At 47.8% G+C, this 26488-nt stretch overlaps 1 protein-coding gene and 1 long non-coding RNA gene across 11 annotated transcripts in view; one reads left to right on the forward strand and one right to left on the reverse strand.

Moving 5' to 3' along the window:
• Positions 1 to 26488, reverse strand: part of ppfibp2b (PPFIA binding protein 2b) — a 270248-nt gene that overhangs the window by 125972 nt on the left and 117788 nt on the right. For all 10 annotated transcript variants that reach the window (XM_067994225.1, XM_067994223.1, XM_067994222.1 and 7 more), the window contains 2 exons: positions 15311 to 15397; positions 8117 to 8230 (listed from right to left, as the gene is read on the reverse strand). In XM_067994225.1, the coding sequence (XP_067850326.1) occupies positions 8117 to 8230; positions 15311 to 15397 (201 nt within the window). The remainder of the gene's footprint in view (positions 1 to 8116; positions 8231 to 15310; positions 15398 to 26488) is intronic.
• On the forward strand, positions 8725 to 14997 carry LOC137328081 (uncharacterized). Its single transcript, XR_010964614.1, has 2 exons — positions 8725 to 8812; positions 13818 to 14997. It is a non-coding gene; the product is annotated as an uncharacterized lncRNA (long non-coding RNA).

Genomic DNA, 26488 nt, shown 5'->3' on the forward strand with positions numbered 1-26488 from the left:
TCAGAATCTTAAAAGGGCCATCACCTGCCCCCTGCCTGGGGCTAGGTTCAGATTCTAGAACAGCCAGCAAATCATTGCTTTTAAAAAGGCCCCTTGGAGCCACCAGACTGGCTGCTGGAGAGGATGGTGCATTAAAGGGGGAAATCAAGAATGAGGAGGCATAATCTTAATAATAGGGCTAGGCCATTCAGGAGCGAAATCAGGAAGCACTTCTTTCACACCAAGAGTAGTGGAAGTCTGAAACTCTCTCCCCAAAAAGGCAGTGGATGCTGAGGGACAACAGGAGCTTTCAAGACCTAGATTGATAGATTTTTTTGTTAGGTAAGGGTATTTTTTTTTATTATTCGTTCTTGGGATGTGGGCGTCGCTGGTGCTGCTGGCATTTATTGCCCATCCCTAATTGCCCTTGAGAAGGTGGTGGTGAGCCGCCTTCTTGAACCGCTGCAGTCCGTGTGGTGAAGGTTCTCCCACAGTGCTGTTAGGAAGGGAGTTCCAGGATTTTGACCCAGCGACGATGAAGGAACGGCGATATATTTCCAAGTCGGGATGGTGTGTGACTTGGAGGGGAACGTGCAGGTGGTGTTGTTCCCATGTGCCTGCTGCCCTTGTCCTTCTAGCTGGGAGAGGTCGCGGGTTTGGGAGGTGCAGTCAAAGAAGCCTTGTCGAGTTGCTGCAGTGCATCCTGTGGATGGTACACACTGCAGCCACTGTGCGCCGGTGGTGAAGGGAGTGAATGTTTAGGGTGGTGGATGGGGTGCCAATCAAGCGGGCTGCTTTGTCCTGGATGGCGTCGAGCTTCTTGAGTGTTGTTGGAGCTGCACTCGTCCAGGCAAGTGGAGAGTATTCCATCACACTCCTGACTTGTGCCTTGTAGATGGTGGAAAGGCTTTGGGGAGTCAGGAGGTGAGTCACTCGCCGCAGAATACCCAGCCTCTGACCTGCTCATGTAGCTGTATGGGATATGGAGCAAAGTCAGATGTGAGATACAGATCAGCCATGATCTAATTGATTGATGGAGCAGTCTCGGGGACAGAATGGCCTCCTCCTGTTCGTAAATACACTTTGTGTGGATTGTTTTAATATCCACAGCGATATTAATGACATTAGGTGTGTCACACATGTACAAACACCACTGAAAACCCTTATACAGAAAAGTACAGGTACAATAATAAAAACCCAAACAAGTAAGTATTAACTCGTCAGATGAGCTCCTCTTGCTTGATCTCAATCTTTTCACTGACCTCTTAAACACTAAAAAAATAACAAAGAGTTTATAAAATGTACGTCACACCAGGGACAGGTCTCTGAGTGCTTTACAATGCAACAAGGGGGAAGAAATAGCATGTTACAGGAAAAATGTACTTGTGTGCTTCAGTTAATATATATCCCACACTAATCAGCCAGCAAGTTCCCTCATGTACAGCATAGAGGCACCTCCTTCCAAACAGTGCTTAACGCATCTGTTGACGCACAGGAGAATTATAGAATCTTGCAGCACAGGAGAAGGCCATTTGCCCTTCGTGCCTGCTCTTGGAAACAGCTGTCCAAATAGTCCTGCTCCCCCCCCCCTGCTTTTTCCCCTTAGCCCTGCAAATAATTCCTTCTCAACCACAGAACCAATTCGCTTTTGAAAGTTACGATTGAATCTGCTTCCACCGCCCTTTCAGGCAGCGCATTCCAGATCATCACAACTCGCTGCGTTAAAAAACACTTTCTCCCCACCGCTGCTCTGGTCCTGGCCAATATTAAGAACATAAGAACAGAAGAAATAGGAGCAGGAGTAGGCCAATCGGCCCCTCGAGCCTGCTCCGCCATTCAATAAGATCATGGCTGATCTGATCCTAACCTCAAATCTAAATTCATGTCCAATTTCCTGCCCGCTCCCCGTAACCCCTAATTCCCTTTACTTCTAGGAAACTGTCTATTTCTGTTTTAAATTTATTTAATGATGTAACTTCCACAGCTTCCTGGGGCAGAAAATTCCACAGACCGACTACCCTCTGAGTGAAGAAGTTTCTCCTCATCTCAGTTTTGAAAGAGCAGCCCCTTATTCTAAGATTATGCCCCCTAGTTCTAGTTTCACCCATCCTTGGGAACATCCTTACCGCATCCACCCGATCAAGCCCCTTCACAATCTTATATGTTTCAATAAGATCGCCTCTCAGTCTTCTGAACTCCAATGAGTAGAGTCCCAATCCACTCAACCTCTCCTCATATGTCCACCCCCTCATCCCCGGGATTAACCGAGTGAACCTTCTTTGTACTGCCTCGAGAGCAAGTATGTCTTTTCTTAAGTATGGACACCAAAACTGTATGCAGTATTCCAGGTGCGGTCTCACCAATACCTTATATAACTGCAGCAATACCTCCCTGTTTTTATATTCTATCCCCCTCGCAATAAAAGCCAACATTGCATTGGCCTTCTTGATCACCTGCTGCACCTGCATACTAACTTTTTGATTTTCTTGCACTAGGACCCCCAGATCCCTTTGTACTGCAGTACTTTCCAGTTTCTCGCCATTAAGATAATAACTTGCTCTCCGATTTAATCCCTCAACCAACGTTGCTAAAAAAAAAAGCTTATCTCGTCATTGTCTTCTTGCTGCTTGCTGTGCACAAGTTGGCTGTCGCATTTCCGACAAAATAATATCTTGAATTGCGAAAACAATGCCCTCCGTATTACAGTATTTCCTGCAGCAAGTCATGTGAAATTATTCAGTGCTGGTGACTTCACGAGAGACTCTTACAATCTGAACTTTCTAACTGAATTAGTTTTAACTCTTTCATGTCTTGTTTTGACATATTTTACATTTGACGTGTCAGCAGTAGCTCAGTGGTATCACACATGCTTCTGAGTCACTCCAGAGACTTGAGCCCATTAATCTTGGCTGACAACACCCAGTGCAGTGCTGAGAGAGTCCTGCTCCCCCCCCTGCTTTTTCCCCTTCAGCGGACTTCAGCACCCCCCACCCCCCCGAGCTGGTCGTTATTGTCGTATCCGGACCGGTCAGCGGTGGGGGTTCCCACACCCACTCCCAGTCCTGGGTGCTGATCGGAAGCTATTCGCACCTGGAGGCTGCACTCCTGGGTGAATACACACAAGGTACGAGCTCAGATTTCGGATGAGGTGTTAAACCGAGGCCCTGTCGGCCCTCTTGGGGGAACGTAAAAGATGCCGCAGCTGCTATTTGAAGAGCAGGGGTGCACTCGCTGGTGTCCTGGACGATATTTATCCCTCAACCAAAATCACGATAAAAAAAAACGGATTATCTGATCATTATCTCAAGGCTGTTGGTGGGATCTTGCTGTGCACAAATTGGCTGCCATGTTTCCCTACGTTACACACTTCATTGACTGTGCAGCGCTTTGGGACGTCCTGAGATTGTGAAAGGCGCTTTCTTTCACATTGAGAAGGGACCGTGCACCAGAGCAGCACAACGCTAAAGCAAATCGAAAAAACGCCAAGCTGGAAATGTTTATTAACGCTAAGCTGCCCCCATGGGAACGAGAACTACGAGTGGCCTCTCATTTACTGTCTGCTCACAGCGGGCTTGTGACTGGAAAGATGTCACAGGCCGACTACAAGCATTGGACTGAGATATGTCCTGTTTTCTGCTCGGCGAAAGGCAGATCAGTGGAAAGGGACTTTTAATCCCAGCAAATGCCAGGAGGAGTTAAAAGCAGGCTTCTTACTGTCGAGATCCAACAGCTTTGATCTCGATGGCCGCGTTATATTTAAACTGTCAAGGGCACGTTCTGGACAGCAGTGTCCTTTCATCCACTTTGAGGATATGAATCCTCCTCAAATGCTGTTTAATTTGGGAGTCTGACTCGGGAGCCGAGCAGCAAGGCGCCTAATCCCCATCTCTGAACCTCCTCCAGCCCTACAACCCTTCGAGGTCTCTGCACTCCTCCAGCTCTGGCCTCTTGTGCATCCTCCATTTCCCTTCACCATTGACGGCTGTGTCTTCGGCCGTCTAGACCCTTATCTCTGTAATTCCTTCCCTAAACCTCCCTGCCTTTCCACCTCTCTCTCTCTTCCATCTAAGAAGCTCCTTAAAACCTACCTCTTTGACCAAGCTTTTGGTCACTTGTCCTAATATCTGTCCCTCAGATGAATGAAGCAGTCCGTGCCCACATGCACCAAGACCTGGACAACATCCAGGCTTGAGCTGATAAGTGGCAAGTAATATTCGTGCCAGGCAATGACCATCTCCAACAAGAGAGAGTCTAACCATCTCCCCTTGACATTCAACGGCATTACCATCACCGAATCCCCCACCATCAACATCCTGGGGGTCACCATTGACCAGAAACTTAGCTGGACCAGCCACATAAATACTGTGGCTACAGGAGCAGGTCAGAGGCTGGGTATTCTGCGGCGAGTGACTCACCTCCTGACTCCCCAAAGCCTTTCCACCATCTACAAGGCACAAGTCAGGAGTGTGATGGAATACTCTCCACTTGCCTGGATGAGTGCAGCTCCAACAACACTCAAGAAGCTCGACACCATCCAAGATAAAGCAGCCCGCTTGATTGGCACCCCATCCACCACCCTAAACATTCACTCCCTTCACCACCGGCGCACAGTGGCTGCAGTGTGTACCGTCCACAGGATGCTCTGCAGCAACTCGACAAGGCTTCTTCGACAGCACCTCCCAAACCCGCGACCTCTACCACCTAGAAGGACAAGAGCAGCAGGCGCATGGGAACAACACCACCTGCACGTTCCCCTCCAAGTCACACACCATCCCGACTTGGAAATATATCGGCCGTTCCTTCATCGTCGGTGGGTCGAAATCCTGGAACTCCCTTCCTAACAGCACTGTGGGAGAACCGTCACCACACGGACTGCAGCGGTTCAAGAAGGCGGCTCACCACCACCTTCTCAAGGGCAATTAGGGATGGGCAATAAATGCCGGCCTCGCCAGCGACGCCCACATCCCATGAATGAATTTTAAAAACTCATGTGGCTCGGGGGCACGTTTCGTTTGATAACACTCCTGTGAGTTGCCTTGGGATGTTTTACTGTGTTAAAGGTGCTATATAAATGCAAGTTGTTGTTCTTGAACATGCCCAAATGGAAACTATCTGCGTGTACTTGGCGACTCTTATGGAACGCCATTCAGCAAGGGAGGCCAGAGGGCACCTCTTCACTCCAATGTTCCCCCCGCCTCCCGCAGCCCTCTCCTCTGCTGAGGGCTTGGACAACGTTCGAGAGAACAATTCCATGGGTGCTGGCTGCCCTCCGGTACTTTGCCCACGCGCCGTTATTCACGGGTGTTCCTCGATGGCGAGTGTCCTCACGCTTTCGCCAGGCCATTCGACTGCAGGTGGCATCGCAGCCGCCTTCACACTTTCTGCAGGTGTTCGTTCTACAGCTACCGCGTGCGGGCGGAGAAGCCTAGCGCACTTTCCAATTTCCCAATCCGGGGAGTCCAGCAATCCCCCACTCCACCCCACCACCCCCGCGCCCCCCCACCCCCCCCGAGCCGGTTGTTATCGTCGTACGCGGACCGGTCAGCTGACAGCGCCTCGCCCGCACCCGCTTAGGGACAAAGGGACAGGAGGAGGCTATTCAGCCCCTCGATTAGATCATGGCTGATCTTACCTCCATTCACCCCCCTCGGTTCCCTTGACAGCGATCCGCGCCCTGAGGCTGCACTCCTGGGTGAACTCACACAGAAGATACGAGCTCAGCAATTCCATGTTGAGTCAGCAAGGGCCCCAAGAGGCGGGGCTTCACGGTGGGGGAGGGGAAACGATCAGGAAATAACTTCCACGGTGAGTCCGATCAATTTTTTTTTTTAAATTGTTCACTAAGGTATTGGAGAGGGAATTAGTCGGCTTGGCTCTAAGTCAGCGGGTTGTGGGCTTAAGTCCCACTCTACAGACTTGAACACGTAATCTCAGCTGACGACTCAGTGCAGTGTTACATCTCCCCAAAATTTGAGAAGCTGGATGTTTCTGTTGAATCAAAATCTCATTAATTGTTCGGTTTTTTTTTTAAGAAAAAGATTTGGGTTGTTCACTGAGCCAGTGAACCAGATTATCAAAGTTCCTCTGTGGGTAAAGAAACTTCCGTTTAATTTATTTTTAAAAGAGACCATGTCTCTGAGAAGTAAAGATTTATTGGCTCACAGCGCAGGGAGCTGGATTTTTGCACACGAGGTCAGTTCCATTTAAAATCAGCATTTTCTGAACGCATTGGCAGCAAGGAAAAAATGACAGATCGTCCGAGTTACCTCAACCCCTACAGCGTTATTGCTAAACTTCGTTTCCTCCTCTTAATTCAATATCTTTTCGCTTAGGAACAAAGGAACAGGAGGAGGCTATTCAGCCCCTCGAGCCTGTTCCGCCATTCAATTAGATCATGGCTGATCTAAACTCCATTTACCCTCCTTGGTTCCCTTGACATCAAGGCAGCATTTGACCGAGTTCGGCACCAAGGAGCCCCAATAAAATTGAAGTCAATGGGAATCGGGGGAAAACTCTCCGGTGGCTGGAGTCATACCGAGCACAAAGGAAGATGGTAGTGGTTGTTGGAGGCCAATCATCTCAGCCCCAGGGCATTGCTGCAGGAGTTCCTCAGGGCAGTGTCCCAGGCCCAACCATCTTCAGCTGCTTCATCAATGACTTTCCCTCCATTATAAGGTCAGAAATGGCGATGTTCGCTGATGACTGCACAGTGTTCAGTTCCATTCGCAACCCCTCAAATAATGAAGCAGTCCGAGCCCGCATGCAGCAAGACCTGGACAACATCCAGGCTTGGGCTGATAAGTGGCAAGTAACATTCGCGCCAGACAAGTGCCAGGCAATGACCATTTCCAATAAGAGAGAGTCTAACCACCTCCCCTTGACATTCAACGGCATTACCATCGCCGAATCCCCCACCATCAACATCCTGGGGGTCACCATTGACCAGAAACTTAACTGGACCAGCCATATAAATACTGTGGCTACAAGAGCAGGTCAGAGGCTGGGTATTCTGCGGCGAGTGACTCACCTCCTGACTCCCCAAAGCCTTTCCACCATCTACAAGGCACAAGTCAGGAGTGTGATGGAATACTCTCCACTTGCCTGGATGAGTGCAGCTCCAACAACACTCAAGAAGCTCGACACCATCCAAGATACAGCAGCCCGCTTGATTGGCACCCCATCCACCACCCTGAACATTCACTCCCTTCACCACCGGCACACCGTGGCTGCAGTGTGTACCATCCACAGGATGCACTGCAGCAACTCGCCAAGGCTTCTTCGACAGCGCCTCCCAAACCCGCGACCTCTACCACCTAGAAGGACAAGAGCAGCAGGCGCATGGGAACAACACCACCTGCACGTTCCCCTCCAAGTCACACACCATCCCGACTTGGAAATATATCGGCCGTTCCTTCATCGTCGCTGGTTTTAAATCCTGGAACTCCCTTCCTAACAGCACTGTGGGAGAACCATCACCACACGGACTGCAGCGGTTCAAGAAGGCGGCTCACCACCACCTTCTCAAGGGGCAATTGGGGATGGGCAATAAATGCCGGCCTTGCCAGCGACGCCCACATCCCATGAACGAATAAAAAAAAATGTTCCTTAATACCCTCACCTAAAAAAATCTATCAATCTCAGTCTTGAAATTTTCAATTGACCCCCAGCCTTAGCGGCTTTTTGGGGGAGAGAGTTCCAGATTTCCACTCCCCTTTGTGTGAAGAAGTGCCTCCTGATGTCACCCCTGAACGGCCTGGCTCTAATCTTAAGGATATGCCCTCCCTTTGTTCTGGATGCTCCCACCAGAGGAAATGTTCTCTCTCTATCTACCCTATTAATCATCTTAAACACCTCAAATTAGATCACCCCTTAATCATCTACATTCGAGAAAATACAAGCCTGGTCTCTGCAACCTGCCAATGTTTTGGGAAAAAAATAATTCAAATGACCCAGTGATTCAAATTAAGCTTGGAGTTAAAACAGCACAGGGAGGTATTTTGCACTGGAAAACAAACATTCAGATTGACAGAGAGTTCAACTTAATTAACTTTCAATTAAAGAGTAAACTGTATTGCCAGAGTTCGAGTACAGTCCCACTGACTGTATAGCGTCTCGTCCCCTTGCAAGAGCAACTTGCCTCCTGCAGCATCTGTTCAGTTGTGTTGAGCTTCAGCTGATGCTCCTCCAGGCAAGACTCCAGGTCTCTGATCTTCTCCCCTTGGGCCTCCACTTGATCTGTTAGTACGCTCACCTGTCATCACGATTAAAAGTCGGCATTCAATACGATAATTTTATTAAAAAAACGGACCCAACTTAATAAACTGCCCTCAAACAACAATAAAAAGAAACACAGAACAGAAATGTCATCATGTTTTCCAGTCTGCAACTTTAAAGGCAGCTACCAATCCCTCTTATGAGTAATCATTTTGTACGTCTGCAGTCTGACTCAAAAGTAGATGAGGAAGTGGAATTACTCTCAATTGGAGCTATTAACTTACGTTCAGCTCACTTGTAAAAAGCCTGGCCGATGGTCGAGTCTTTCCGTAATCCTGTATAGGAATGCAGGACAGGGTAGTGGCAAGGTTGCACCCAGTTCGCTGATAAGATTCACTTTGGGCCTGACTCGCAGCCAAGCAAGCCGCGACTTGAAATAGGAATGCAAGCTACCAGCAAACAACAAATATTAGCACCTCGATCTGCTGGCACTGTTCCCAGCAGTACACCGTTCAACAGTGCTAAAGGTTAGAGCACAGGCTTTTCTTTTCTAAATGGACTACTCAGTCGCACGTAACGTTGGGGAGAGGGGAGAGTCAAGGCCGCGTGTACGCTACAGGTAAAGTGGGGTGACAGGGTGGGAGGTAATTGGACCAAGGACACACTAAAGTAATTCTGTCCTCATGTTTTATATATTGCCATTATAAATCCCCATAGCCACATTTAAAATGGAAACTGCCTATGTAAACTTTAAATCCCCCTCCCTCAACATCCTGGGGGTCACCATTGACCAGAAACTTAGCTGGACCAGCCATATAAATACTGTGGCTACAGGAGCAGGTCAGAGGCTGGGTATTCTGCGGCGAGTGACTCACCTCCTGACTCCCCAAAGCCTTTCCACCATCTACAAGGCACAAGTCAGGAGTGTGATGGAATACTCTCCACTTGCCTGGATGAGTGCAGCTCCAACAACGCTCAAGAAGCTCGACACCATCCAGGACAAAGCAGCCCGCTTGATTGGCACCCCATCCACCACCCTAAACATTCACTCCCTTCACCACCGGCGCACTATGGCTGCAGTGTGTACCATCCACAGGATGCACTGCAGCAACTCGCCAAGGCTTCTTCGACAGCACCTCCCAAACCCGCGACCTCTACCACCTAGAAGGACAAGGGCAGCAGGCGCATGGGAACAACACCACCTGCACGTTCCCCTCCAAGTCACACACCATCCCGACTTGGAAATATATCGGCCGTTCCTTCATTGTCGCTGGGTCAAAATCCTGGAACTCCCTTCCTAACAGCACTGTGGGAGAACCGTCACCACACGGACTGCAGCGGTTCAAGAAGGCGGCTCACCACCACCTTCTCAAGGGCAATTAGGGATGGGCAATAAATGCCAGCCTCGCCAGCGACGCCCACATCCCATGAACCAATAAAAAAAAACACTGTATTGCCTCCACTGGGCAGAGAGTATAATTACAGCATTTACATTGCATTTTTCCATTATAAATGTGGGTACATTTAATTCAGGTCACGACCTTATTGTTTTTTTTAAAATGAGGAACTTTCACTACTCTAGTGTAATGGTTATGTTACTGGACTGGAAACTCAGAGTCCACAGAATGCCAGGTTCAAATCCCACCATGGCTGTTTGAGAATTTGCATTCAGCTTACAAAACGGGGAATTGGATATTTAGTTGAAAAAGGAAAAATTTGCAGGGCTGTGGGGGAAGAGCAGGGGGAGTGGGACGAATTGGATAGCTCTTTCAAAGAGCCAGCACAGGCACAATGGGCCGAGTGGCCTCCTTCTGTGCTGTAAGATTCTATGATTTCAGAGTGCAGGCTTTCAAACTGGGTCCCCAGCTCCCAGGAGATCCATCATATAGAATCATAGAATCATAGAAGTTACAACATGGAAACAAGCCCTTTGGCCCAACATGTCCATGTCGCCCAGTTTATACCACTAAGCTAGTCCCAATTGCCTGCACTTGGCCCATATCCCTCTATACCCATCTTACCCATGTAACTGTCCAAATGCTTTTTAAAAGACAAAATTGTACCCGCCTCTACTACTGCCTCTGGCAGCTCGTTCCAGACACTCACCACCCTTTGAGTGAAAAAATTGCCCCTCTGGACCCTTTTGTATCTCTCCCCTCTCACCTTAAATCTATGCCCCCTCATTATAGACTCCCCTACCTTTGGGAAAAGATTTTGACTATCTACCTTATCTATGCCCCTCATTATTTTATAGACTTCTATAAGATCACCCCTTAACCTCCTACTCTCCAGGGAAAAAAGTCCCAGTCTGTCTAACCTCTCCCTGTAAGTCAAAACATCAAGTCCCGGGAGCATCCTAGTAAATCTTTTTTGCACTCTTTCTAGTTTAATAATATCCTTTCTATAATAGAGTGACCAGAACTGTACACAGTACTCCAAGTGTGGCCTCACCAATGCCCTGTACAACTTCAACAAGACATCCCAACTCCTGCATTCAATGTTCTGACCAATGAAACCAAGCATGCCGAATGCCTTCTTCACCACCCTATCCACCTGTGACTCCACTTTCAAGGAGCTATGAACCTGTGCTCCTAGATCTCTTTGTTCTATAACTCTCCCCAACGCCCTACCATTAACAGAGTAGGTCCTGGCCCGATTCGATCTACCAAAATGCATCACCTCACATTTATCTAAATCAAACTCCATCTGCCATTCATCGGCCCACTGGCCCAATTTATCAAGATCCCGTTGCAATCCTAGATAACCTTCTTCACTGTCCACAATGCCACCAATCTTGGTGTCATCTGCAAACTTACTAACCATGCCTCCTAAATTCTCATCCAAATCATTAATATAAATAACAAATAACAGCGGACCCAGCACCGATCCCTGAGGCACACCGCTGGACACAGGCATCCAGTTTGAAAAACAACCCTCTACAACCACCCTCTGTCTTCTGTCGTCAAGCCAATTTTGTATCCAATTGGCTACCTCACCTTGGATCCCATGAGATTTAACCTTATGTAACAACCTACCATGCGGTACCTTGTCAAAGGCTTTGCTAAAGTCCATGTAGACCACGTCTACTGCACAGCCCTCATCTATCTTCTTGGTTACCCCTTCATAAAACTCAATCAAATTCGTGAGACATGATTTTCCTCTCACAAAACCATGCTGACTGTTCCTAATCAGTCCCTGCCTCTCCAAATGCCTGTAGATCCTGTCCCTCAGAATACCCTCTAACAACTTACCCAGTCCTGCCCCTCCCTTATCCATGTTTCAGCAATAGCTATAACATCCCAGTCCCATGTACCCATCCATGCCCTGAGTTCATCTGCCTTGCCCATCAGACTTCTTGCATTGAAATAAATGCAGTTTAATCTAGACTTCCCTTGGTCTTTGCCCTGCTTTCTCAGACCATCTGTCCGGTCATGTTTTGTACACTCTCCCTTACTGCCTTTTGTTTCTGTCACCACTTTATTTCCCACTGACTTCCTGCATCGGTTCCCATCCCCCTGCCACATTAGTTTAAACCCTCCCCAACAGCACTAGCAAACACTCCCCCTAGGACATTGGTTCCAGTCCTGCCCAGATGCAGACCGTCCAATTTGTACTGGTCCCACCTCCCCCAGAACCGGTTCCAATGTCCCAGGAATTTGAATCCCTCCCTCTTGCACCATCTCTCAAGCCACGTATTCATCCTAGCTATCCTGTCATTCCTACTCTGACTAGCCCGTGGCACTGGTAGCAATCCAGAGATTACTACCTTTGAGGTCCTACTCTTTAGTTTAACTCCTAACTCCCTAAATTCAGCTTGTAGGGCCTCATCCTGTTTTTTACCTATATCGTTGGTGCCTATATGCACCACGACAACTGGCTGTTCACCCTCCCCCTCCAGAATGTCCTGCAGCCGCTCCGAGACATCCTTGACCCTTGCACCAGGGAGGCAACATACCATCCTGGAGTCTCGGTTGCGTCCGCAGAAACGCCTGTCTATTCCCCTTACAATCGAGTCCCCTATCACTATAGCTCTGCCACTCTTTTTCCTGCCCTCCTGTGCAGCAGAGCCAGCCACGGTGCCATGAACCTGGCCACTGCCACCTTCCCCTGGTGAGCCATCTCCCCCAACAGTATCCAAAACGGTATACCTGTTTTGGGGGGAGATGACCGCAGGGGACCCCTGCACTGCCTTCTGATGTCTTCATATAATCAATAAGGCTAATGGAATGCTGGCCTTCATATCTAGAGGACTAGAGTACAAGGGGGCAGATGTTATGCTGCAGCTATACAAAACCCTGGTTAGACCGCACCTGGAGTACTGTGAGCAGTTCTGGGCACCGCACCTTCGGAAGGACAGATTGGCCTTGGAGGGAGTGCAGCGTAGGTTTACTAGAATGATAGAGGGGGTGGACATATGAGGAGAGATTGAGTAGATTGGGACTCTACTCATTGGAGTTCAGAAGAATGAGAGGCGATCTTATTGAAACGTATAAGATTGTGAAGGGGCTTGATCGGGTGGATGCGGTAAGGATGTTCCCAAGGATGGGTGAAACTAGAACTAGGGGGCATAATCTTAGAATAAGGGGCTGCTCTTTCAAAACTGAGATGAGGAGAAACTTCTTCACTCAGAGGGTAGTAGGTCTGTGGAATTTGCTGCCCCAGGAAGCTGTGGAAGCTACATCATTAAATAAATTTAAAACAGAAATAGACAGTTTCCTAGAAGTAAAGGGAATTCGGGATTACGGGGAGCGGGCAGGAAATTGGACATGAAGCTGAGTTCGGATCGGTCAAGGCCCCGTGGGTGGCGGAGCCGGCCCTGGGGCTGAGTGGCCGGGTCCTGTTCCTACTTCTTGTGTTCTTTAGATTTAAGGTTAGGATCAGATCAGCGATGATCTTATTGAATGGCGGAGCAGGCTCGAGGGGCCGATTGGCCCACTCCTGCTCCTATTTCTTATGTTCTTATACCCGGACTTCAAGGGTTAAGTTACGAGGAGAGATTACACAAATTAGGGTTGTATTCTCTAGAGTTTCGAAGGTTAAGGGGTGACCTGATCGAAGTTTATAAGATATTAAGGGGAACGGATAGGGTGGATAGAGAGAAACTATTTCCGCTGGTTGGGGATTCTAGGAGTAGGGGGCACAGTCTAAAAATTAGAGCCAGACCTTTCAGGAGCGAGATTAGAAAACATTTCTACACACAAAGGGTGGTAGAAGTTTGGAACTCTCTTCTGCAAACGGCAATTGATACGAGCTCAATTGCTAAATTTAAATCTGAGATAGATAGCTTTTTGGCAACCAAAGGTATTAAGGGATATGGGCCAAAGGCAGGTATATGGAGTTAGATCACAGATCAGCCATGATCTTATCAAATGGCGGAGCAGGCACGAGGGGCTGAATGGCCTACTCCTGTTCCTATGTTCCGATGCATGTGTTTTTTTTGATTGCTGTCCACCGATAAGTGTTTTCGGCAATTAATGCACATGTATATTTTTGGGTATCTAACAATGTCTTTTTGGAAGATTGGCCAAGAGAGCCCCAGGAGTTTGCCAATATTAACAATATGTTATGTTATGTCCGAATAAATGCACAAATTGGTGCTAATAACGAGCTGTTTTTATTTCCAGATCTTCCAGAGTCTTACAAGAGAAGACGTTGGGAGTGGAATAGCATCAATGGGCTTACTCCCATCAAGGGGCCATCTAGTGTTCAGTTAACAATATGCACGTACCAGACATTTCACCGTCCACAGAGAAGTTTCAGGGAGGCAGACAGCGAAGCATGACTTTATGACACATGCTGATTACAGAGGAGTGGAGATGGGGGGAGGCCATTCTGCCCATCCAGCCTACTCGTTCCGCAGAAACCTACGATCCTTCCCATCGCCGCATCTGCCTGCCTCTTGAATGACTCCACAGAGTTGTTCCCTCATGTTATGCCCTGGTCCACCCAGAGACCAGTCCAGGGATTGATCGCTCGGTGTGAAGTGCTCCCTGACCCCAGACCGAAATCAGGGCCTGCTCGTAAAGGATGCTTTCTCTCTTGGGTTACCATTTAGAAGACACCATTAACAAAATGAAGGAAACTAATATCAATAAAGGTGCAAAATGGATGCTTGATACGCAAAGTCGTACCACGGCCTCATAGGAACAGGACATAAGAAATAGGAGCAGGAGTAGGCCATTCGGCCCCTCGAGCCTGCTCCGCCATTCAATAAGATCGTGGCTGATCTTCAACCTCAACTCCAATTTCCCGCCCGATCCCCATATCCCTTGATTCCCCTGGAGTCCAAGAATCTATCGATCTCAGCCTTGAATGTACTCAACGGCTCAGCATCCGCAGCCCTCTGAGGTGGAGAATTCCAAAGATTCACAACCCTCTGAGTGAAGAAATTCCTCCACATCTCAGTCTTAAATGGCCGACCCCTTATCCTGAGACTATGACCCCTGGTTCTAGACTCGTCAGCCAGTGGAAATAACCTCTCAACATCTATCCTGTCAAGCCCCCTCAGAATCGTATAAGTTTCAATGAGATCACCTCTCATTCTTCTAAACTCCAGAGAGTATAGGCCCATTCTACTCAATCTCTCTTCACGGGACAACCCTCTCATCCCAGGAATTAATCTAGTGAACCTTCGTTGCACTGCCTCCAAGGCAAGTATATCCTTCCATAGATAAGGAGATCAAAACTGCACACAGTACTCCAGGTGTGGTCTCACCAAAGCCCTGTACAATTGTAGCAAGACTTCCTTACTCTTGTACTCCAACCCTCTTGCAATAAAGGCCAACATGCCATTTGCCTTCCTAATTGTTGCTTTATGTGCATGTTAACTTTTTGTGTTTCTTGTACGGGGACACCCAGATCTCTCTGAACACCAACATTCAATAGTTTCTCACCATTTAAAAAATATTCGCTTTTCTATTCTGCATCCAGCCCCTCGAGCCTGTACCACCGTTCAATGAGATCATGGCGGATCTGTAGCTTAACTCCATTTACCCCGCCTTGATTCCATACATCGGCCAAAGTTCCATCGGCCCAAACACGTGATGTGGTCTTTACCCCTTTGGAATGATCTGGATTTGGGCACCTGTATGTGAGGTATCGCTCTGAGACTACCCACCTGTAGCACCAGGCACTCCCGGTCACTCTCCAACCGTGTCAGTCTCTCTTGGTAGGTTTCATTGTTCACAGCCGCACGCTGACTGCCCTGAATTGAAAACAAAAATAAATCATCAACCTCGTGATGACCCACGCACAACGTCTTGGAGGTCGACGCGCATCCGATGATGACAAACTGCGGTCGTACAAACAACACCGACAATGTTCGAGATTTGGTGCCTTCAAGCGACCCCATACCAAAACCCCAGTTTACATCGGTACAGGTTCTGGCTGCACTCAGAAGATCGAAACCCCGTACTGCAGTGTGGTGACACGAGAGGGTTAATCCCATTGCAAGTCCATTAATTAAAACCAAAAAGCTTCAAATCAGCCGTAGGAAAAAAGGGAGGATCTCATCGGTCGTACCCAGGGGGATAGGCCATTCAGCCCCTCGAGCCTGTTACATAAGAACATAAGAAATAGAAGCAGGAGTAGGCCAATCGGCCCCTCGAGCCTGCTCCACCATTCAATAAGATCATGGCTGATCTGATCCTAACCTCAAATCTAAATTCATGTCCAATTTCCTGCCCGCTCAATGATCGATGTACCTGAACCCCTAAGTCCCTTTGGACATCCACTGTTTTTAACTTTTTACCATTTAGAAAGTATCCTGTTCTATCCTTTTTTGATCCAAAGTGGATGACCTCACATTTATCTACATTGAATTCCATTTGCCACAGTTTTGCCCATTCACCTAATCTATCAATATCGCTTTGTAATTTTATGTTTTCATCTACACTGCTTACAATGCCACCAATACATGAAACTGAATGGAAAGTAAGTTGCTTTGTGATGAATTTTGTTCTACTGAATGTTAAGCGAGGGTGGGCTGGGACTAATTTGGAAGCTCAGGACCACTGCCAAACTCGCAGGTCAATTTTATCTGTTTGACAGGGAAACAAGGCATTGCAGATGCCAGATCTCAATCTAGAGGACCAGAGTAAAGGGGGCAGAAGTTATGCTGCAGCTATACAAAACCCTGGTTAGACCGCACCTGGAGTACTGTGAGCAGTTCTGGGCACCGCACCTTCGGAAGGACATATTGGCCTTGGAGGGAGTGCAGCGTAGGTTTGCTGGAATGATACCCGGACTTCAAGGGTTAAGTTACGAGGAGAGATTACACAAATTGGGGTTGTATTCTCTGGAGTTTCGAAGGTTAAGGAGTGATCTGATCGAAGTTTATAAGATATTAAGGGGAACAGATAGGGTGGATAGAGAGAAACTATTTCCGCTGGTTGGGGATTTTAGGAGTAGGGGGCACAGTCTAAAAATTAGAGCCAGACTTTTCGGGAGTGAGATTAGAAAACATTTCCACACACAAAGGGCGGTAGAAGTTTGGAACTCTCTTCCGCAAACGGCAATTGATACTAGCTCAATTGCTAAATTTAAATGTGAGATAGATAGCTTTTTGGCAACCAAAGGTATTAAGGGATATGGACCAATGGCGGGAAAATGGAGTTAGATCACAGATCAGCCATGATGTTATCAAATGGCGGAGCAGGCACGAGGGGCTGAATGGCTACTCCTGTTCCTATGTTCCTACCCATCCCATCGAGTTATTTTGCAGGAGTCAAGAACAAAGATTGCTGTTTGCTGAGATTGCTCGTCTCTGGTTGGAATCAACTGACCCTCATCAAGGAAGACGAAAAACAAATCTGAAACAAACCAGTGCCTGAAGGGTTGAATGGAATTTTGATAAGGGAGAGGAATTTTCCAGAGTATTTTTTTTCCTTTATTGGCCCTGGGTTGTTTGTCAGGTTTCTTTGCCTCTCCCAGGCGATTATATGGCTGCAGGGGTGGGGGGATTCAGGGAGGAAGTGTCCAGTCATGACGCTCGGCCATCATGATGCGTGGGGCAAGCTTGATGGACCAGATGGTCTTTTTATGCCGGTCATTTTCGTATGTTCGTAAAACGATTTGGACCTCCAACAAAGTTCGTGCGGTGGACTTGCTGTACCCACCTGTGACCGGGGTTGACGGGGAAACCAACCCCACAAGATATTACGTATGCTGTAGAAGTTATGTGGCTGGGCCCCACCTCCCGGGAGGACAGTTTGATTGCCAGGCCCACGGGGCAACACCCGAAAAGGGGAAGGACTCACAGGTCGACTAATCCCTTGCTGCTTTGTCCACTTGCCGGACAGGAAGTTAAGACATTTGCGGCTCAGTGCAGCGGTAGGTCTGGTGAGTGAAGCAGATCCCTCTGCTCGAGGCAGAGCTGGTCAGATTCAGATAAACGGGACTGAACAGAAGTCAGTGAGCCCACTAGCAGCGAGAGTGTGGCATCTAATTCATCCCAGCCTTTCAGAACACTGCGTGGGCGTGTGCGAGTTAACGATATCCAACACATAGAATCGTTACTGCGCAGAAGGAGGCCGTTCAGCCCACTGAGCCCGTGCTGGCTCTTTGTAAGAGCAATCCAGTTAGTCCCACTCCCCCCGCTCTTTCCCCGTAGCCCTGCAAATTTTTTCTTTTTGAAAACCACCATCGAGTCTGCCTCCACCGCCCTTTCAGGCAGCGCATTCCAGATCAGAACAACTCGCTGCGTAAAAATAGTTTTTCCTCATGTCGCCTTTGGTTCTTTTGCCAATCACCTTAAATCTGTGTCCTCTGGTTCCCGACCCTTCTGCCAATGGGAACAGTTTCTCCTTATTTACTTTATCTAAACCCTTGATGATTTTAAACATTTCTATCAAATCTCCTCTGCTCTTAGGAGAACAACCCCAGCTTCTCCAGTCTATCCAAGTAACCGAAGTCCCTCATCCCTGGAACCATTCTAGTAAATCAATTCTGCACCCTCTCTAAGGCCTTCACATCCTTGCTAAAGTGCGGTGCCCAGAACTGGACACAATACTCCAGTTGTGGTCGAACCAGTGTTTTATAAAAATTCAACATAACTTCCTTGCTTTTGTACTCTATGCCTCTATTTGTAAAGCCCAGGATCCCGTATGCTTTTGTTTAAAAACTGCTTTCTCAACCTGCCCTGCCACCTTCAAAGATTTGTGCACATATACCCCCAGATCTCTGTGTCCTGCAACCCCTTCAGAATTGTCCCATTTAGTTTATATTGCCTCTCCTCATTCTTTCTGCCAAAATGTATCACTTCACACTTCTCTGCGTTAAATTTCATCTGCCACGTGTCCGCCCATTCCACCAGCCTGTCTATATCCTCTTGAAGTCTATCACTATCCTCCTCACTGTTCACTACCCTTCCAAGTTTTGTGTCATCTGCAAATTTTGAAATTGTGCCCTGTACACCCAAGTCCAAGTCATTAATATATATCAAGAAAAGCAGTGGTCCTAGAACTGATCCCTGGGGAACACCACTGTGCACCTCCCTCCAGTCCGAAAAACAACCGTTCACCACTACTCTCTGCTTCCTGTCACTTCGCCAATTTCATATCCATGCTGTCACTGCCCCTTTTATTCCATGGGCTTCAATTTTGCTGACAAGCCGATTATGTGGCACTTTATCAAACGCCTTTTGAAAGTCCATGTACACCACATCAACTACACTGCCCTCATCGACCCTCTTTGAAAGAGCTGTCCAATTAGTCCCACTCCCCCCTGCTCTTTGCCCGTAGCCCTGCAAGTTTCTCCTTAGAGGTATACACAATACTTAAAGTAAACTCAAAGCAATACTTTCAGGTACATCAGGGCAGCAGAATAAAGAGAGTATATAGTCATAGTTGGGAGTGAAAACTATTTCTTTACGCAGAGGATTATCATTAACTGGAGCTAATTGCTGGGAAGATGGTAGAAGCTAGAACACTGGACTCAATTAAGAAACCATGGGAACATAGGAACAGGAGTCGGCCATTCAGCCCCTCGTGCCTGTTCCGCCATTTGATAAGATCATGGCTGATCTGTGATCTAACTCCATAAACCTGCCTTTGGCCCATATCCCTTAATACCTTTGGTTGCCAAAAAGCTATCTATCTCGGATTTAAATTTAGCAATTGAGCTAGTGTCAATTGCCGTTTGTGGAAGAGAGTTTGAAACTTCTACCACCCTTTGCGTGTAGAAATGTTTTCTAATCTCACTCCTGAAAGGTCTGGCTCTAATTTTTGGACTGTGAAGCAATAGTAAAGATGAAATGATATGGGCGAAGAATATTCTTCATCTTAACCTCTCGCGCTCCACTGATTAATTAATACAAACTGAATCAGAAGTTGGGCTGGGGTCTGCAGTAAAACCAGCCAGCTCTAAACTTTAGTTATGCCTGAGGCAGCGAATCGGGGGATTCAGAGCAGGCTAATATTTAAGCTTCCTAAAGTCCGGCTACAGTTCTGAAAATCAATCTGCGCACACATACAGTAGTTAATCCCTTTGTGTCCATTAACCTCAGGCAGTTCACCCAACTGAGCGTCCAGCCAAAGAGAAAATGTTTTCAGTTACTGACACTCCCCGGGGATCCCCTGCAAATACTGACACACGTCCCCGGGCATCCCCTGCAAATATTGATACACTGCCAGGACAATTATTGACACACTCCCAGGACAATTACCGACGCATTCCCAGGACCCCGGCAATCGGCAGGGAGGCATGTGTTTACTGGTGACAGACAGCGTCAGTAACTCAAATGAAAATCATGCCATCATTGCCATTTTATTCAGGTATACGCAAGACAGGAAACACACCCCAGGAACCCCCTGGGATTCCCTCAAGGATCCCTTACGAGTTCAGGGACTCAACATAAAGCAACAGGAGCAGGCCATTTGGCCCCTTGAGCCTGCTCCGCCATTCAATAAGACGGTGGCTGGCCATCGACCTCAACTCCACTTTCCCGCCCGATCCCCATATCCCTCGATTCCCCTGGAGTCCAAAAATCTATCGATCTCAGTCTTGAATATACTCGAAGACTGAGCATCCACAGCCCTCTGGGGTAGAGAACTCCAAAGATTCACAAGCCTCTGAGTGAAGAAATTCCTCCTCATCTTTGGAAACCAACATATCAATTGTCACCTCATTCGGGTGTGTCCAGGATTCAGAGTGAGTTGGAACAGTGAATCACCAAAAATGAAATTCTCTCATTGTGGGGAGACGTAGAAGAGACACTCCCAGGAACGAGCATCAAGCAAGGCTAAATACCCAACAAATATTGAACCATAAAATCCTGACGTGCCAAAATGATCAAAAGAAACCAAGAATATTCAAATTCAGGTTCATTCTCAAAACGATCTGATCGAAATCTGACAATCGACGTCAATTTAAAATAACGGCTGATCCAGCTATAGGAACAGGAGGAGGCCATTCAGCCCCTCGGGCCTGTTCCGCCATTCAATTGGATCATGGCTGATCTGTACCTCAACTCCATTTACCCGCCTTTCCTCCGTATCCCTCGATAACCTTACCCAACAAAAATCTACCCATCTCGGTCTTGAAAGCTCCAATTGACCCCCAGCATCCACAGACTTTTGGGGCAGGTGAGGTCCAGATTTTAACTCCCAATTGTGTGAAGAAGTGCTTCCTGATTTCACTCCTGAGTGGCCTAGCTCTAATTTTAAGATTATGCCCCCGTGTTCAGGATTCCCCCAACAGAGGAAATAGTTTCTCTCTATCTATCCTATCGAATTCTTCTATCATCTTAAACACCTCGATTAGATTGCCCCTTAATCTTCGACACTCGAGGGAATACATGCCTCGTTTGGTGAACCTGTCCCTCATAATTTAACCCTTTTTTAAAAATTTGTTCGTGGGATGTGGGCGTCGCTGGCGAGGCCGGCATTTATTGCCCATCCCTAATTGCCCCTTGAGAAGGTGGTGGTGAGCCGCCTTCTTGAACCGCTGCAGTCCGTGTGGTGAAGGTTCTCCCACAGTGCTGTTAGGAAGGGACTTCCAGGATTTTGACCCAGCGACGATGAAGGAACGGCCGATATATTTCCAAGTCGGGATGGTTTGTTGCCTTGGAGGGGAACGTGCAGGTGGTGTTGTTCCCATGTGCCTGCTGCCCTTGTCCTTCTAGGTGGTAGAGGTCGCGGGTTTGGGAGGTGCTGTTGAAGAAGCCTTGGCGAGTTGCTGCAGTGCATCCTGTGGATGGTACACACTGCAGCCACAGTGCGCCGGTGGTGAAGGGAGTGAATGTTTAGGGTGGTGGATGGGGTGCCAATCAAGCGGGCTGCTTTGTCCTGGATGGTGTCGAGCTTCTTGAGTGTTGTTGGAGCTGCACTCATCCAGGCAAGTGGAGAGTATTCCATCACACTCCTGACTTGTGCCTTGTAGATGGTGGAAAGGCTTTACGGAGTCACTTGCTGCAGAATACCCAGCCTCTGACCTGCTCTTGTAGCCACATGGCTGGCCCAGTTAAGCTTCTGGTCAATGGTGACCCCCAGGATAGTCCTGGTATCATTCTGGTGAATCTGAGTTGCGTCCCCTCCCTCTCCCCCCCCCCAAGGCCAATATATCCTTCCTGATGTGCAATGCCCAGAGCTGAACACAGTACTCCAGATGGAGTCCAACCAAGGTTCTTTCCCACTGAAGTATAATTCCACCTCTTTGTATTCCAGCTACTTGTCTCACAGCTGCAAATTCTCACTTCTGTAAATGTACAGCTGGCATGTCGAAAATGTTTAAGTATAAACAAAGCAGAACTATTGACTATAAACAGCGAATCAATGTTAGAAACTGCCCACTCCAAACAGCTAACCGGGGTTGGGGAGCAGGAGGTTTACAGAAGCCTAAAATAAACAAACCAAATTTCTTACCGTATCTGGCCCATAAAGAACAAAGTATGCAGATAAGGTCACATCAGAGTAGAGAAAAAAAAGTACAAACTAGCTTGTACCTTTCATGACCTCAGGACATCCCAAAGCGCTTTCTGGCCAATGAAGTACTTTTGAAGTGTTCTAATGTCGGGGAAACGAGGCAGCCAATTTGCGCACAGCAAGATCCCACAAATATCAAAGGCAAGATCATCTTTCTTTTTACTGATGTTGATTGAGGGATAAATAATCGGCCAGGACACTGGGCAGAACTCCCCTGCTCTGCTTCTAAATTGTGCGGTGGGAGCTTTCACGTCCACCAGAGGAGGGCACTGACGGGTCCTTGATTTAACGTCTCATCCAAGGATTAAACTACGTTTATATGGCGCCTTTCAGCACAAAAAGGAGCGCAAGGAAAGCCATGATGCTGAGCTAAGGGGGAGGTGATCAATATCTTGGTCAAAGAGATGGCATTTAAAGTAGTCTAGAAATGTGAATAGAAGCTGTGGTTAACAATTCCATATATCACGTGGAAAATGCTTTGAGGGATTTAATAAGGTGCTTTGTGAATGCAAATTCTTTCCTAACACGGTCGTGCGAAATGCATTGGACCGTCAAATGTTTACTCAATGAATACCAAGCGAATGGATACACTAATAATTTCTAAAGTAGTGAATCTTATTTCATTTGAAGTCAGAATAGTGCTGGTGCAAGTGTACAATGCAATCCTCAATTGATCCTTTCATCCTTCTCTTGACATCATGACCATCTTTGTTGTCCGTCTGCCATTAAGATATAGATCAGCCATGATCTTATTGAATGGCGGAGCAGGCTCGAGGGGCCGATTGGCCTACTCCTGCTCCTATTTCTTATGTAGATGAGTCATAACTTCCTCCAACTGAACATTGGGAAGAGTCAAGCCATCGTTTCTTGATTCCTGCCATTAACTCCATCCTCCTCCTCCTCCTCCTCCTCCTCCTCCGCCACTAAAATGATTAAAGAAGTTGACAGGTTAGAGAGAACCTATCTTATTTCCTCTGGTGGGTGGAGTCCAGAATTAGAGCTAGGCCGTTCTGAGGTGTTGTCAGGAAGCAATTTTTCCAGACAAACGGTCGTGGAAATCTGAAACTCTTTCCCCCCACTCCCACCCTCCCACCCCTCCCCAGAAAGCTTTTGATGCTGGGAGTCAATTGAAAATTTCAATACTGCGATTGATAGTTGGGCAAAGATATTAAGGGTTTATGGAACCAAGGCGGGTGGGTGGAATTGGGAAGCAGGCCAGCCATGTTCTGGTTGAGCGGCGGAGCAGGTTTGAGGGGCTGAATGGCCTACTCCTGTTCCTGTGGTCCTATGTTCTTCTCACCGAGGGTAATCCAGACCATGTGAAACTGTGGTATCTTCTCCGACCTAGGGCTCAGCTTCAAACCCCACATCCCATCGATCACCAAGGCCCTTTAATTCCACCTCCCCAATGATGCCCCCCCTCCTCAAACCCTGACCTTTGCTTTTGCCGTGGAGACTTGATTATTCTAACTTCTTCCTCGCTGGCTTCCCATTCTCCACCCGTTGTGAACTCCAACTTGTACGAAACAAGTTGCCCATATCCTGTCACTTATCCATCACCCTCACTGGCTCCCAGTCCCCAGCGTATTAAAACGAAATGCCTCATCCTCATCTTCCAATCCCTCCTTGTCCTCGTCTCACAATATCTCCAACCTCCTCCAGTCTTACATTCCCCCCCCCACCACCGCCCTTGTATCCTTTGGTCCCCTGACCGGCCTCTTGGGTCTCCCCCTTCCCATCACCCCACCATTGATGACAAATCCTTCAACTGTCTCAATCCCATTCTTTGGACAGCCCTCCAGCCCTTAAATTCTTCTCCATCAATTCAACCGAGCTTTTGGTCACCCCTTCGAGTTTCTCCCTCCAAGGTTTCGAACCCGTTTCCCCATTGATTTCCATTTGTGAAGAACTGCGGCACTTTTCCTTTTACTGTAAAAGGTGCGATATAAATGCAAGTTGCTATTAATAATACTTACATTTATACAGCACCATATCACATTGGAACGTCTCAAGGTGCTTCACGCAATGACGAGGCTCCTTTGAAGGACGATAAATCCAAGTTCTTGCTAACTTTTCCTCCCAGCTCATTCCTTAGTCACCAGCGATCAACGTTGTGGCCTTTACATGCACCATCTCCAGGGTTTTGATGTCTCACCTGTGCTTCAACGACCAAACCATGAATGCGGTATGGAAGGTGGGACATTCAGTGCTGTACCAGCGACACGAAACAGCATTTTTGGTGGCCTCGGTTAAGGAAAGAATGTCGAGACACCAGGACAACTCCCTGCTCTTCTTTGTATCCTGCCATGGGATCTTTAACCTTAGGAAAGATATACTGGCCTTGGAAGGAGTGCAGTGCAGATTCACCAGAATGTTTACCAGGACGCCAAGGGTTAGACTATGAGGAGAGATTACACAAACTAGGCTTGTATTCCCTGGATTATAGAAAGTTAAGGGGTGGTTTGATTGCGGTTTTTGGGATTTTGAAAGGAATTGACAGGGTAGATAGGGAGAAACTTTTTCCGCTGATGGGGGAGCTTAGGGAAAGCGCAACCTTAAAATCAGAGCCAGGCCGTGGAGGAGAGACGTTAGGAAACACTTCACGCAAAGAGTGGTAGACATGTGGAACTCTCTCCCACATAAAGCAGTAGATGCTAGCTCAATGAAGAATTTTAAATCGGAGATCGATAGATTTTTGCTAGCCAAGGGGATTAAGGGATATGGAGCAAAGGCGGGCAGATGGAGTTAGGATACAGATCAGCCATGGTCTCATTGAATGGCGGGAGAGGCTTAAGGGGCTGAATGGCCTCCTCCTGTTCCTATGTTTAATGCCCAATTGAAGCTCCAGGTAGGTGGGACCTCCAACACCTCTTCAATACTATCCGAGAGTGTCAGCCTGGATTAGGAGGCTTGACCCCATAAACTTTTGACCGAGGGATAACAGTGCTACCAATTAACCCAAGATATTCACTGATATCCTTCAATGAGTACTCTTCACAGCCTTCATTGCACATTTGTACTCTGAGCGAGAAGCCACTTTTAAAAACCAAGTCATGAACCTATTAGTCACATGAATATTTTAATTTTCTCTTTCACCATTGCAAAGTGCAGCTCCACACAGGAGACCTTCCGTCTAACACAACAGCTCGCACTTATATAACGCCTTTAAAGTAGAAAAAAAATTCCAAGGCACTTCACAGAAGCGTAGTTGGATAAAAATGGACACTGAGCCAGCGAAGGAGATATTAGGACAGGTGACCAAAAGCTTGGTCAAAGAGGTAGGTTTTAAGGAGGGTCCTAAAGGAGGAAAGAGAGGGACAGACAGAAAGGTTTAGGGAGGAAATTCCAGAGATTGGGGCCGAGACAGCTAAAGGCATGGCAGTATCCTAGGCCCAACCATCTTCAGCTGCTTCATCAATGACCTTCCCTCCATCATAAGGTCAGAAATGGGGATGTTTGCTGATGATTGCACAGTGTTCATTTCCATTCGCAACCCCTCAGATAATGAAGCAGTCCGAGCCCGCATGCAGCAAGACCTGGACAACATCCAGGCTTGGGCTGATGAATGGCAAGTAACATTCGCGCCAGACAAGTGCCAGGCAATGACCAAATCCAACAAGAGAGGGTTTAACCACCTCCCCTTGACATTCAACGGCATTACCATTGCCGAATCCCCCACCATCAACATCCTGGGGGTCACCATTGACCAGAAACTTAACTGGACCAGCCATATAAATACTGTGGCTACAAGAGCAGGTCAGAGGCTGGGTATTCTGCGGCGAGTGACTCACCTCCTGACTCCCCAAAGCCTTTCCACCATCTACAAGGCACAAGTCAGGAGTGTGATGGAATACTCTCCACTTGCTTGGATGAGTGCAGCTCCAACAACACTCAAGAAGCTCGACACCATCCAAGATAAAGCAGCCCGCTTGATTGGCACCCCATCCACCACCCTAAACATTCACTCCCTTCACCACCGGCGCACAGTGGCTGCAGTGTGTACCATCCACAGGATGCACTGCAGCAACTCGCCAAGGCTTCTTCGACAGCACCTCCCAAACCCGCGACCTCTACCACCTAGAAGGACAAGGGCAGCAGGCGCATGGGAACAACACCACCTGCACGTTCCCCTCCAAGTCACACACCATCCCGACTTGGAAATATATCGGCCGTTCCTTCATCGTCGCTGGGTCAAAATCCTGGAACTCCCTTCCTAACAGCACTGTGGGAGAACCTTCACCACACGGACTGCAGCGGTTCAAGAAGGCGGCTCACCACCACCTTCTCAAGGGGCAATTAGGGATGGGCAATAAATGCCGGCCTCGCCAGCGACGCCCACATCCCATGAACGAATAAAAAAAAAACAGGGATGCACA

Source organism: Heptranchias perlo, chromosome 12 (genome assembly GCF_035084215.1).
Source record: "Heptranchias perlo isolate sHepPer1 chromosome 12, sHepPer1.hap1, whole genome shotgun sequence".
NCBI lineage: Eukaryota > Metazoa > Chordata > Chondrichthyes > Hexanchiformes > Hexanchidae > Heptranchias > Heptranchias perlo.